Source organism: Myotis davidii, unplaced genomic scaffold (genome assembly GCF_000327345.1).
Source record: "Myotis davidii unplaced genomic scaffold, ASM32734v1 scaffold1017, whole genome shotgun sequence".
NCBI classification, from domain to species: Eukaryota; Metazoa; Chordata; class Mammalia; order Chiroptera; family Vespertilionidae; genus Myotis; species Myotis davidii.
Window position 1 is genome coordinate 294,030 of NW_006288361.1, and position 15,347 is coordinate 309,376.

Below are 15,347 nucleotides of genomic sequence, written 5' to 3' on the forward strand. Positions count from 1 at the left end.
TATATATATATTTTTGTGGATTTTAGAGCGTGAGGAAAGGGGAGGGAGCGAGAAACATTGATTGCATGCCCCCTACTGGGTATCCAGCCCGCAAACCCAGGTATAGGCCCTGATCTCTCAGTGCATGTGACCTCTCAATGCATGGGATGATGCCCGTCCACTGAGCCAGGGATTATTTTATATTTTTAATGTAATTCTGATTATATCACTCTCCAGTTTAATATACATCAGTGCTCTTAGGATAAATTCTGAAATCCTTAACTGACTCACAAGGCCCTACAGTGGCTGGCTCCTGCCTAACTTCATCTTGTGTTACTTTAAGCCCTCAGTTTGTTTTTTGTTTGTTTATTGTAGCTCCTCAGGCCTGTCTCAGTGCTCCAATCTCCCTGGGCCTCTCCCCCACCCACCTCTGTGTCTCCTGCTGGATTCGTTGAGATTGTCAAGCCTTCCCTAGCTACCAGGCAAAGTTGGTTTCCACTGTTACGTACACTCCTTTGGCCACCTACCATAATTAGTTAATTATTCATCTAATTATTTGGTTAATGTGTATCCCACTAAACTGACAATTCCAGAGAGGGCTTCCATCTTGGTTACCACTGTCCCCTTTACCCAGCACTGTGTACAGCTCATATTAGGTGCTCATTAAATGTCTCTTTGAACTTACGGGTGAACCCTATGGACAGGTACAGTCAACTTCCTTACTGCTTGCTCTATGAAGCCACCAGGAAAGTGTGCAGCTGGACAAAGAGGACAGTTGATAGAAGTGGTCTTATGGGAGAGCCTGCTTCGGGGATTAGAAAGCTTTGACCTTCATATAAAAAGGCCTGAGAAGTGAGTTGTATGGTGATTCAGGGACAGTTTACAAGTTAGTCAATTTCATTCTTAAGAGTCATTCTCCAGAGACCAGATTCAAATTTCTTTTTCCTCTTGACTCATAGCATTATCTCCTGATTGACAGTCTCATTGTGTTGTGCCCTGGGCTGGTCACTGTGGACATATCCAGCAGCCACTTCATCCTCATCTGGGGTGACCATGGAGGTGTGTTACTGGACTCTCTAGACTTAGGGGCGTCAAAGAAAAATTTCCTCTCTCCATCTGTCATGTACAGTTCCCTGGATGAGGCAGAAGCACATGGAGGGTGTGCACAGAAAATGTTTTTCTTTCCCTGTGCTACCTCTCTCACTCTGAGCGTCTCCGAGGGCATTGTGGTCTAGGAATAGGAAGCAGTTTCTGGGCCCCCACCCTTGCCCACATAGCTTTCTGCTTTGAATGGAATCAGGAAATCCTTTTGAACACCAAAAATATACAAGACTTATATCCCTCAACAGCTATTCATTGTAACAAGGAAGGATTCAATAAACACTTATTGAATTCTAATTATGTGCCAAGCACTGTGCTAAATGCTGAGGTGATTACAAACAAAGGAGTGTGAGATGTAATTCTTATCCACATGAAATTCACAATGTATTATAGCTGGAGAAATAAGAGGTCACAGCACACACACGTAGATAATTCACAGGACTCGGTCAGTGGTAATACTCATTGCCAGATGATAGCTATCCATTTTATACAAGTTCTAAGTCGGCAAGGCCATATCTAGATACACTCACTGGTCAGGGAAGATTTTTTAAAATATTTTTTATTGATTTCAGAGAGGAAAGGACAAGGGGAGAGAGAGATAGAAACATCAATGATGAGAGAGAATCATTGAGCAGCTGCCTCCCGCACACCCCCTATTGGAGATTGAGCCTGCACCTTGGGCATGTGCCCTGACCAAGAATCAAACCATGACCTCCTGGCTGGTTCATAGGTTGATGCTCAACCATGCTGGCCAGGCAGGGAATATTTTTTTTAATGCAACAGAATAGAATTGGAACTATCTTAGAGCAACTCACACAGTAAGGAAGATTATATTGTGAAACTTGTTTCAGTGGTGAGTGTATGTAGGTGTTCAGAAGGTTTTAACAAAAAATGTATTGGTCATAGTAAAAATGAAATATACTGCTGTAGAAGAGGTGTGACTTGGCTTGCCTGTGCTTTGGAAGGAAATATAAAATGGATTGGAAAGCCTGAATTGCCGAAGGCAAGGGAAAATTAGATTGGATAATAGATTGGGAATAGATTATGAAGAGTCTTAAATGTCTGGCTAAAAATTTTGGGCTTTATTCTATTTGGGAGCAGAGAATACATCAAAACTTTATTTTAGGATTCTTAATCTGGCAGCAGAGTGGAAACAGAACAAGTGGCGCAGAGGGAGCTACTACTGAATTTATCTAAGAATGAGGAGCAAAGATGGAGGACTGGAGTGGTAGCAGGAAAATGCAAAGGAAGGGACAGATAGAAAAGACTGGGAGAATGGCACTAACATGAAAGGGATACAGAATGAAAGAGAAGGAGATACGGCTTTGTATTTATTTTAAAAGCGTCAATAAGTTTCGGAATGAACATGACCAAAGGAGGTTGAAAATGTTAGACATGAAGCCCCAAAATACAGACTTGGAAATCTTTGATTTTCAAGTGAAAATGAGCAGATGTGATCTCCTCCTTCCATGCTGGAGCCTTTTAAATCCTTCCTTCTCAGGAAGTCTCAGGATATTCTTTGCTTGGCTGTTGTCTCGTATGCTTAAAGTCACTAGAGAAAACCAGTCAGTGAACTTGGCTCACCTATTGTTGATTTATTCAGCCAAGTGGTAGATTCTAGCCATATTCCTATTCCTTTTGATTGGTTATTTTGGTTGCATTTTTAGATTAATCTTTGTTTGAGGGCATATAAGAGTCGTGTGTGTGTGTGTGTGTGTGTGTGTGTGTGTGTGTGTGTGTGTTTAAAGAGGAAGAATTTCTGGGCATAGTTATTTATTGCCAATTTGACATGTCAGTAAAATAGTAAAAATATCACTATATCTTCTGAGAACTCTTTACTAAATGACACTTTTGGATTTTGCCAATGGAATTGATCTAGATAATATTATCTTGAGGAACAATAAGAAATTATAGGGAATTATAAATTGCATTATTTTAGTATTTAGTGATTGTTTTACAGTAGTACTTTGAAAATTTTGACTCATTCGTTATATATGTGATTATTGTGTTAATTCAAAAATTAGATTAGATAGAATTTCTCATTCCCCAACTGTGTCAGGTTGAGAGTTGTATAATTATTTATGGGACGCATTTTAGGAGATAAAAGCTACTTATTAGACTCTCTGGAGGGTCTCTACAGAAATGCCTATCTGTTCACTTTCCTCTCGAGTGGATGGAATGGTTGGGATGAGCTTAAAACTAATGCTTTATATAATTTGAGATTTTTCTCTTCAGAGCTGTTTATTGCTTCAGGGCTGCTCAGTGGAGGGTTGAGTAGATAGAACACAGATGGAGTGCTGCTGATGTTATTGAGAAAAGCATGCCATTTCTCTACCTTTTTTAAAATTGTTGCTCAAACCCGTGTGGCTTGACTTACCCAGACCAACCTATATGCATTGAAATATTACAGTTACATATTTTTGTTTGGTTTCTTTGGGGGTACAAAATTATGTTGCCTTTATTTTTGTTTTCATTTTATTTAACTAGTTTCAACTCTCCATGTATACAGTCTGTGGACCCTGGAAGAACTGTAATCATAGTTTAGTCTGTTTTTAAGTAGCTAGAGGACAAAGTTGCCTGAACCAGTCACTTCAAACTAAAGCAGAAAATAATTACTCTTAATAACAATTACAACACTTTGTTGTGAAATATGCATTTCAGCATTTCAATTTTTAATATTAGGGTTGTCTCCCTTGTACAGTAGCAAAGCAGCAGATTTTTATTTTTGGTATGGAGAGAACTATACTTTTCTTTACAGGTGCAGTGTGTGTTCTGCTTAAATCCTCCATACATTCTAGAATCAGGAAATGAATGGGTTATATTTATGTCACAAAAAGGGGGCCTTTTTTTTTAAAGGATTAAACGATGTGAGAGCTATATTTAAAAATTATGAAACTATATAAATTATGTGAACATTATTTAATATGCAGAAATTAAATTTGTGACTTTTTAGAAAAATGTGTTTCATAATGTAAGAGCTTTGTTGTAAGTACTATTTTTGTATGGAGCCATGGAATCCATTCACAAAATGAGAGGGAGTTGCCTCTAATGCTTCCTTCCCACTTTGGGCAGCTCTCATACCTATTTGCTTAAGTGGAGAAGTTGTTTCTCCCTGCAGGGAACCAACTCTAAAGCAATGGAATTAACTTTTATCTATAAAGGATAGAGGTCCATCACTAAGTTGTAGTAAAGTACTACTTTTGTTTATGTGTATTCTTTGATTTTAAGAACATTGTGATTTATAACTGATTGCAAGGGTCACAGGGAGGAGAAAAGAGTGACTAATTGTAATTAGTTAGTAGAGTTGAGATATGTATTGTATTTTACTTGTCAGGTTTTTTTCCCTCTGAAAATTGAATGGTGCTCATTGGCTTTTACAGAAAAAATGGTATTTATGATTGGAATTGTGAAGGTGGTGCACTTAAAGGAAGGAGCGTTTTTTTTGTTGTTGTTAAATTAGAATAGAGTGATAGATAAATTATGAATGCCTTAAAGCTATATGAAATGTTTTCTCTGTCCAAAGTAATACATATTTTTATTTATAAACTTGCATGATACTGGTTGGATTTGTGGAAGACTAACAAACAGAAATATGGGCCCAGCTGCGGTGGGTCAGTCTCAATCCCCAGTAGGGGGCATGCAGAAGGCAGCCAATCAGTGATTCTTTCTCATCATTGATGTTTCTATCACTCTCTCCCTATCCCTTCCTCGGGGGGGAGAAGTGTAGCAGCAATTCTCAGGTGACGCACCCCAGAACCAGAGAGGAGGGAGACTGATTCCTCACGGGGCCATGCGATTCCACCTTCAGCTGTGGGTTAAGTACGATAGCAACTTTGCAGAGTGCCCTCTCGCACTCCAGGACCCCTCAGGGGATGTCGGAGAGCCAGTTTCAGCCAGATCTCCACAGGCCAGGCCGAGGGACCCCACCTACAGAAGGGAACCCGCTCACTCTGCAGACACCCTTCGAGCTGTGGCACTGCCCCAGGTGCAGCCAGCCTGGGCGGGACCACTGGAGGTTGGCTCTAGGGCATGTCCAGCCCATCTTCCCCAGTCACACCCCATGGCCATCTTCTAATTAATTTCCTTTCAATGTGCATGAATCCGTGCACCTGGTCAGTAGTTATATATATATATGATTTTAACATTGCAGTTCGTCCGCCTGTCCATCCAGATCTGTAGAGTTGAACATGTGTGCACATCTCTGTCTGCCAGGCCCCATCTCTGTTTCTCCACAGGCCAGGGAAAAATAATGGAGAATAGCAACTGCAGCCATTCCTAGATTCAGGTCTAGGGCACATATATGGGTCATATGACTTTTTATTTTCCACATTCCCAGATGATAAACATCGTAAAATCTAGGGATAGGAACAATTTGGTAAGATTGGATGGCAAATCAAGTCCTTGAATAACTTTAAAAAATTTTTAAAACTTGTTCAAGAAGCTTATCAGTGTTTCGGTACTGCTTTTCACAGCAAACAAGAAGGATAATGAACTGATGTTATGTCTTCCTGTAATGTAACTAATGTGGAGTGTGTGGATAGCCTGGAGCTATGAGGGGGCGGATAAGGTGACTCTTTATTGTGTCAGCCATTTGTAACAAAAAGTTTATATAAACGAGTTGGACTTTTCGTCTTATTAGATTTAGTTTGTAAGAGGAAGTGGGACATTTTAAACATATTTCTAAACTGAGTTGCTGATGAGGCCACAGATAGTTTTTCAAGGGTTTGGGGAAATCAGGCAGTGTCTCATCTGCTGTTAATTAATGAAATGAAACTGGGGTCACTAGAGTACAATGATGAATGAAAGGTCAGTGAATGGAAAAAGCTGTCAATGAAGGAGGATGTCAGCAGAGTGGAACCTTGTCCCAGATAAAGATCAGGGAAAATGTGCCCTTTGGCTGAGGTCGAGTTTTTTGCAAGTGACTTGGAGCTGTGGTTTGGGACATTTCAAGACAGACTGAACACTAAATGAATGCTCTGTTAACTATTTTAAGGCTGTTGCAATTTGTGCTGGAGATTAGTTGAAAAGATTTGTAAAAAAGAGGATTCTTTTTGTTTTATAGAGTGTTTAACAATGTGTTATTCCTGTTTTGTTTGCATTTTGGGTTTAGTTTGGGGTCCAACTGCGGGTTTCTTTCTCTCATTTATTTTTTTTCTCTTAGAATTTTCTAAAGCCACGCTCACTTTTGAGGTTCACTGAAGTTAAAGTGATTAGGGTCACTGTACTCACCTGTGGTGGAGCTGGGCCTGCACTCTCAGTTCAGGAATGTTGCAGAATGTGTCCCCTCTGAAAGTTGTCCTTAGGGTGGCCCAACCCATCGGGAAGTAGCTGCAGCTTTACCACAGTGCTCTTAAAGCAACCAGAGATTCAGTGTGTGTTTCAGCTCTTCCATGTGAAGTGCGCTCTCTGGTGTCTCCGGTCATGTCAGACCTCCCTCCTTCCCTTTCCTCTGTCATTAGAGCTTTTGAACCACACATCTTTGGGGAAACAAGCTCTTCCATCTGTTTGAGAGAGGCCCATGCCATTTTTAGCCTGGTGTTGAGACCTGGCAGGGCACGGCCTGTGAGGGGAGGACTCTGTGGTCGTCAGCAAGACTGTCCCATACCCAAGAGAGGGCTGATCTGTAATATTTAGAGCGGTGGTTCTCAACCTGTGGGTCGCGACCATCGGAAAACACATAGATAAGTAGATATTGTTTTTGTGATTAATCACTATGCTTTAATTATGTTCAATTTGTAACAATGAAAATACATCCTGCATATCAGATATTTACATTATGATTCATAACAGTAGCAAAATTACAGTTATGAAGTAGCAACGAAAATAATTTTATGGTTGGGGGTCACCACAACATGAGAAATTGTATTAAAGGTTCGCGGCATTAGGAAGGTTGAGAACCACTGATTTAGAGAGTGATATAGCACAGCGATTGATATGGTACAGCTCGAGCCAGACTGTTGGGGCTTGTGTCCTACCTCTGCCAGCTAGTATCTGCTGTCTTTTTGAACCTTTTAAAAAATCTGTAAAAAGGGTATAATAATAGCATCTACCTCATAGGGTAGTTGTAGAGATTGAATAAATACTTGTAAAGTGCTTAGAGCAATACTTGTCACATAGTAAATGCCTGATAATTTTCTGGTTACTTACATTAGTTATAAGTATGATTACTTACACATTTAAAATGGAATTCAAGCCAAGTTTCCTTGGATTGTCTGTTTTCTCTTTTCTCTGAGACCATTTATTAGAATATTATCTTCTTGGATTTAAATGAGAGATCATCCCATGAACTGTTTGAAGTCAGAATAGAAAAAAAAACCTGCCCTTTAGAGAAACAATAGAACCACAGAAGTTAATAGAAGTTAAAATTTAAACTCCTACAGCAGTGATGGCGAACCTATGACATGCGTGTCAGAGGTGACGCGCGAGCTCATTTTTTTTTTGGTTGATTTTTCTTTGTTAAATGGCATTTAAATATATAAAATAAATATCAAAAATATAAGTCTGTTTTACTATGGTTGCAAATATCAAAAAATTTCTATATGTGACATGGCACCAGAGTTAAGTTAGGGTTTTTCAAAATGCTGACACGCCGAGCTCAGAAGGTTCGCCATCACTGTCCTACAGTTAAGTTATAATAAAAAATAGAGACCTGGTGCATGAATTCGTGCACGGGTGGGGGGCTTCGGGGGGGTCTCTCAGCCTGGCTGGGACAGGTGGAGGGACCACAGGTTGGCTGGCCAGCCTCTATCGGGGTCAATTGGGGCACCTGACTGGGTGGAGGGACCGTGGAAGGTTGGCTGGTTGCAGGGAGGGATCGTTGGCCAGCCACGGGAGGTTGGCTGTGGGAGTGCACTGACCACTAGGGGGCAGCTCCTGCGTTGAGCGTCTGCCCCCTGGTGGTCAGTGTGTGTGATAGTGACTGGTTGACCGGTCATTCAGTTGTTTAGGCTTTTATATATATAGATATATAGATATATATATATATAGTGCCTGTCAGTTATTTTGCTGGGTAGGTGTAAGCTAGGTAAAGAATGATGAGACTTTTTTTTTTTAAATATGTTTTATTGATTGTTTACAGAGAGGAAGTTTGGCCAGTGATTGGGTTGATCAGGGCCATCTCGCGGGGGGAGGGACTGTGGGAGGTTGGCTGGTCAGCGCCAATGGGGGCCAGCCAGCCGGGGGGAGGGGCCGCGGGACGTTGGCCAGCCACGGGAGGTTGGCTGTGGGAGTGCACTGACCACTAGGGGGCAGCTCCTGCGTTGAGCGTCTGCCCCCTGGCAATATCTGAATGACCTGTGGATTTGAGTCTGTAGATAATATTTGTGGTGAATTTGAATCTATAAAAGTAACACATACTTTTATAAGTATAAGCAAAGTAATATACACACAACAACAACTTAAAAGAAAATCTTTAAAAAATATTTTTTATTGATTGTTTACAGAGAGGAAGTGAGAGGGATAGAGAGTTAGAAACATCGATGAGAGGGAAACATCAATCAGCTGCCTCCTGCACACCCCCTACTGGGGATGTTCCTGCAACCAAGGTACATGCCCTTGACCGGAATCGAACCTGGTACCCTTCAGTCCTCAGGCTGATGCTCTATGCACTGAGCCAAACCAGTTAGGGCAAGAATGATGAGACTCTTAACATTTGTTATAAGAACTACTTTGGGGTGGGGAACCTAATGTATTATGCAGTTATGTTGAAAAGGAACAAAATTATAAATCCTAAACAGTGACACTCATATACATGCCAATGTTGGCTGGCCCCTTTTTTTGACATTGCATGCGGGTTGTACTTGCAGGTGTAGGAATTCTAATTGATTTTATTTCAGTAGTTGCAGTGGCCCCAGTATAGCGTTTCCTTAAGTGTGAGTTCCATTAGCATTCTATACATTTTAGGAGGGGGAATGAGTGAGGGAATTCCATGATCAAAAAAGTTCGGGAAACTATTTGAGTTCAATGAAATTACTGTAAACTAGTTTCTTTGGAGATATTTTTTGGAGCCTTTGATATGCTAATGTGTGCTGTGACACTCCCAGGGACATGTGATATGCTGTATTTCTCTTACTTTTTGGACCAATATCTTGTCTGTCAACTTCCTGCAGGACATCAGTGCTCTGGAGCACACTTTGGGAAATGTAACCTTAGAAGCACTGCTTTTTTTATTTTTTTCACCTTACGTCTCTGGTGAATCCTAACAATGTGAAGCAAAACAAATTGTGGACAAAGGTTGGAGGAAGGCTTCCTGGATATGACGCTAGATCCTAAATGAATGATCACGATCTATACTAATAAAAGAGTAATATGCTAATTAGACCAGGAGACCTTCTGGAGATCTTTTGGACGTCCTTCTGGACAAAGCCAGGGGCTTGGCCAGTCTGCAAGCTGCCCCCAATCGGCCCTCAGCCCTTTGCCCAGGCTGGCCATGCCCCCCTCAGGGACCCTCACCCCAATGGGGGGGGTGGCCAGCCTGCAAACGGCCATCAGCCTTTTGCCCAGGCCTACCCCGCCCCCCCAATGGGGACCCCCACCCCGATGGAGGCATGGCTGGCCTGCAAACCCGCCCCAGCCCCTCGCCCAGGCTGGCACCGCCCCCAGTGGGGATTCCCACCCTGATCTGGGACCCCCTTTAGGGCAGACCAGCTGGCCCCCACCTGTGCACCAGGCCTCTATCTATACTAATAAGAGGGTAATATGCTAATTAGACCGGGAGACCTTCCGGACATCCTTCTGTGAGCAGGCCGGTGGGGGGGCAGTTGGCGATGAGCAGGTCGGCAGGGGGACCAGTTGGGGGCGATCAGGCAGGCAAGGAAGGCAGTTGGGGGCGAGAAGGCTGGTGGAAGGGACAGTTGGGGGTGAACAGGCAAGCAGGCAGAGTGGTTAGGGGTGGTCAGACAGGCAGGCAGGTGAACAGTTAGGAGCCAGTGGTCTCAGATTGCGAGAGGGATGTTCGACTGCTGGTTTACCGAGGGGTCCCAGATTGGAGAGGGTGCAGGCCGGGCTGAGGGACACCCCCCCACCCCCATGGACGAATTTCGTGCACCGGGCCACTAGTATAGAAATAATCATTACTGATCCCTGTGGAGTGCTTACTATGTGCCAAGCACAAAGCACTTAGATGTATTGACTAAGTCAGGGGTCCTCAAACTACGGCCTGCGGGACACATGCAAATACAAATATTGTATTTGTTCCCGTTCTGTTTTTTTTACTTCAAAATAAGATATGTGCAGTGTGCATAGGAATTTGTTCATAGTTTTTTTTTTAAACTATAGTCCGACCCTCCAACGGTCTGAGGGACAGTGAACTGGCCCCCTGTTTAAAAAGTTTGAGGACCCCTGGACTAAGTTAATGTTCTCAACAACTCTATAAGGTAGATATGATCATTATCCCTACTTACAGATGAGGAGACTAATAGCCAGAGGGCTTAAGTAACTTGCCCAAATCAGGCAACTAGAAAGGAGTGAAGCCAGAATGTGAACTTGGGTACAAGAGCCTGGTGTTCTTATTTTTTCTGCTGCACGATCGTGGGCTTATAGTGTGGTTTGTATGCTGTGTGCGTGCACGGGTTGGGGTGGTGGTGGTGGTGGTGGTGGTGGTATTCCTGGATGAGAGAGGAGCATGAATGTGTGAAATAATGACTTTCATGTAGCTGGAGGTCATGGTGCAAATGGTAAGAGATGAAACTGTGCAGGTACAGGTCCCGAGGGCCTCATCTGTCATACACAGGAATTTGGGATTTCTGTAGTGGAGCCACTTATTCTTTCCATCAGGTTACCTTAACAACTTTGGTAAGCAAACTGCTATGAGTAAAATAGTCCAGACAGTCAGGCAGGAGGCTAGGAATGCACACACACTCTTACATTTTGCAGGGGGGCTATTGGTCACTGACTTGCGCCATCCTCGCTGGCTGCCTGTGGAACATATACCCAGCGCGGACAGTAGACACAGGAGTCTAGCAGATTATGCTTGAGTTGCACATAATTTCAGGGGAAGCTGAGGGACGGCACTCTCTCCCTCTCCCTATACTTCAGTTTTGGAGGGCATATTTTGTATGCCTTCTGGAAGTGGACTAAAATGCTAGTAGAATGTGACTCAAGAAAATGGATTTATGCATCTCATAAATATTTAACGAGATTTTAAGGTCTTATTAAAGAGGTAAAAGTGGAGCTTCTCTGTTTTCTAATAAGACTTAACATGGTAATTGTTTTCTAATGAAAAGGTGTTAAAATATACAAGTCTTTTCTATGATCCAAATATCCTTAGTTCCTGAGTTTGAACTTAGTAGTGACAGTTTGGATAGCAAGAAACTTATCTGAAAATTTATCAGAATCTACATGGCTCCTGGATTTGGATTTGGCTAGCAAAGAATACATGAAGACTTTGTACATTCTTTCTTTTCTCAGAGGAGGTGAGAGCACCTCCTATGGCTAGATTTCTCTTCATTAAGAAGTGGCAAGATTGTGACTTCACGAAGGTCATGGAGCAGATCATTATAAGACCAGTTCTAGGAAAAAAAGGAATTCATCTGAGTCCGGGAATCTTGCCATGAGGCCCCCCTGTACCCTAACCAGTTAGGGTCTGTCAGCACTTCTTTATAGTGCTCAGCGAAATGAACAGGAGACCTCAGGAATCAGTGGTAACTATGGGAACCTTGACTAAGTACTCAGGGAATCCCAAGGGCTTGGCATAGATAGTATTGGTAAGGGTAGAGCTGAGTAAGTTTCTGATACCTTTGCAATAAAAAACCTGTACAACAGAAAGATTTAAACTTAATTCCAGAAAGAATTTTTAACTTGATTAGTTATATTTTGAAGAAATGTCATCTGGCCCCAGTTCGCATTTTTTTATATCCCCTTTTTGTTTCTGTGAATAATTGTCTTGCCTTGGTTACTTGCTGTTTACCTTAAATACTCTTTACATTGCACGAAAAGCATTTGCACGAAAAGCATTTGCACGAGGATGGGGAGCGGGGAGCAAATGTTGCAGGATATGTGGAAGTGGAGAACGTGAGGAAGGGAAGAGGCATTCTGAGTGCCTTCGGGGTTTGTGCATCCCTGCTGTGGCCCCACAAGCTGAGACTTGGTGCTGGGTTGTGTGTCAGGCCCAGCAGTCAGCATGCAGACTGGAATAGGTGGGAGTGTTTCCATTTGCATCGATGGGATTTAATTTTTTCTTTTTAAAAATTTACTTATTTATAAATTACATACAAGGACTGTTATACTTACATATTATGAAAATTATAAAACATAAGATTTGAAATCAGAAATGACAAGATAAAAATAAACATGTTTTTTTCTAATATTTTCTCCTTTTTTTATTTTTTAATTACAGTTTCCATTCATTATTACTTTGTAGTAGCTTCAGTTGTACAGCATTTAATTTTTCTTTTTAAGCGGTTTTGTTCGAGTAGTCCACAGAGGCTGATTTCTGTCTTTGTGCATGGCATAATTTTATTCTGCTTATCCTTAGGTGGGTTTGCTGAGTTCTCCCGTTGTTTCCCTGGCCTCTGTGAAGGAAAATCCACTCTAGTTCCTACCTGTATTTCTCAGCCGTGCTTACCGGTTGCCAACATTGGGCCAACCCGAATTCTTCCCAATCTTTATCTTGGCTGCCAGGGAGATGTCCTCAACAAGGTGGGTGCTTTGAAAATGTCCTTCATTGCAGGGTTTATTGTTAGCAGCTGGAGAAACAGCGATCGCCCATGCGCTGCGGTGTCAGACACACCTGGCTTCCAGGAAGGAAGTATACCCTTCTCAGGGTGACTCCTTGGCGAGCGCTTACATCATCTTTCGGAGTGCTGTTTTGTTTGATGTTAACGATTGCCATAGGAAACCCACACTGTGTCATATTTGCTTCTTCCTCATAGGTCCAAGAGACCTGCAATAGGACCGGATTTTTCAGAAGTTTAGCCTTCTTTTCTTAGTGTATTCATTTTTCTATTTTAATAATTGGGCACACTCGGGAAGGCCAAACAGCATTCAGAAGTGTGTGTACTTACTGCAGCACACTAGAAGGGCTCGGGTGGACTTGGGTTGAGGAAGGACAACATGGTGATCGCTGGCTGGAGGGGCAGGGGATGTGGTAAAACGATGGCAAGGACAGGGATAAGGGTGCCCTGCAGGCTGCACTGTCTGATGCTCATTGGAGCAGTTTGGTTGAGAAAGCAGAAGGAACTGCATGGTTTCTTGCTGGAAAGGCTGTGGGCTGTACTGAACGAGGTGTGCCCAACAGAGGAACCACGTTGTTGAGGCTGTTGTATATAATGGTACAAGCATAACAGTAGTAGAAAATCTGTCTGCCTCCACAGCTTATATCCTCTTAACCCAGTGGTTCTCAACCTTCTGGCCCTTTAAATACAGTTCCTCATGTTGTGACCCAACCGTAAAATTATTTTCGTTGCTACTTCGTAACTGTCATGTTGCTACTGTTATGAATCGTAATGTAAATATCTGATAGGCAGGATGGTCTTAGGCAACCCCTGTGAAAGGGTCGTTCGACCGCCATAGGGGTCGCGACCCACAGGTTGAGAACCGCAGTCTTAACCGGTAGTGATAGAAAACAGTGTTCTAAGTGCTCAGAAAGGTGGTTTTTCTCTAAAACCTCTAGTTTACATCACCTCTAGTTGAAAAAGCAATCAAAGATACTCATTCAGCTGTTGGCGATTTTCAAGTGCTGCTTTGCTATATGAAGGCAGAACTTTAACATTTTTTCCTGGAGGAATTGGAAGAATCGGGCCGCCTGTGAAAGCAGCGTCCAGATGGGCTTGCATTAGCAGGGGAAAGCCAGGCTTTCCGGGAGGAAAAGTGCCGTCATTGGGCAGCCATGAGGCATCTGTTTTTGTTTTTTCCTTTTTTCTCAAAACTTCTGCCTCTTTAAAATTTTACCTTGACACTGCTGTTACTCTATCAGCTCTTACTGTGAGATCTGCCTGTTTGAAATTTGATAGTTGATGTTTGTACTGAGCCTTTCTGGTGAGGTCACAATGCCTTTGAGCATGCGATGCTTATTAATTCTCTGTTAGAGATAAGCAAACCATGTCACAGAAAGCAGAATTAATTTCCTAAAGTCACATGCCTCCCTAGGGCAAAATGGGAGATGCTTTATTTAAAATCTCAGGTCAGAAAATAAATGAATATAAAATTTCTAGTTAGGGACCCTGTCCACAATTTAGCCCAGTGAAATGCAACCAGTCAACCAGTAGGTGATTTCACACATCATTGTGTTACAGAGCACTTTAGTTATCTTTGACCCTAGATTAAAGGTCACATTCATTTTTCTACATAACTTTTCCGGGTTTAACAAATGAGTTAGTTAACCACTACATGAGTGCCCCTGAAGTGAGAGCAGTTAAACTGTAGTGGAGGACAGGGCAACAGTTTCCTCATTTTCACTGGCTTCTAAATGTGTACTAAAGGCGATCCATTGAGAGGAAGTGGTCGTAGGAAGTTCATGGGTGAAACAGTTGGGGCAGGGAGTATGGAATACCGCCAGAAAGCTGTTTTATTAAAACACATGTGACTAGGGAGTGGTGAGAAAGAAGAATGCACTGGTAGGCGGCCGCTCTGAAAGTGGTGCATAGAGGTTTATCTCTGACTCCCAGGTTCATTGCTGAGAAGAGTCTTCGTGCTGAAGGGGATTTCAGAGATCCTCTACTCATCCTCCTCCATTCGATGAATGAGGAAGTTGATATTCCACAAATGTCAAATGAATTCCCTATGATGAGTCTTAGAACCAGATTGGCCTCTGATCTTCCTTCTCAGCTCTCTGATTTAAACTTTGCAGGAGAAATAATATGCTTCTTGAAGTTCTTCAAAGATAAAGATTTTTTAATCTTTACTAATAGTACATTCCTTTTGATTAAAATTTAGAAACTAAAGTTGTTAAAAACAGCACCCATAGGCCACTGATTTTATCAGTCTTTTTTTAAAAAAAAAAGTGACACCAGAATATGGCAAAACCATGTCACAGAAATTTTGTTGGGAGGGTTATTTACCATTTAAAATTCTAGGCTCTTTATATGATTGTGCTTAATCCCCATAATGGCATTAGGAGGTAGGTTGGCCATGTACCCAAGATTTTGTGGCTAGGAAGTCATTGGCTTTAAAGCTGGTCAGTGGCAGAGATCAAATTCAAACCCAAGCTGCTCTGGCTTTAAGTCCCGTGTTTATAGAACATCAGAAGTACCCATCTTCTGGAAAATGGAACTTTCTATTACAGGCTGTTAGGAAGGACTGACAGATCTTAACAGTCTATTCAATCACAA

General features: G+C 42.2%; 1 protein-coding gene across 4 annotated transcripts in view; it reads left to right on the forward strand.

The window, feature by feature from the left end:
- DUSP16 (dual specificity phosphatase 16) overlaps positions 1–15,347 on the forward strand; it is a 106,066-nt gene that overhangs the window by 72,207 nt on the left and 18,512 nt on the right. For all 4 annotated transcript variants that reach the window (XM_015561674.1, XM_006760218.2, XM_006760219.2 and 1 more), the window contains one exon: positions 12,554–12,717. In XM_015561674.1, coding sequence (XP_015417160.1) covers positions 12,554–12,717 — 164 coding nt within the window. The remainder of the gene's footprint in view (positions 1–12,553; positions 12,718–15,347) is intronic.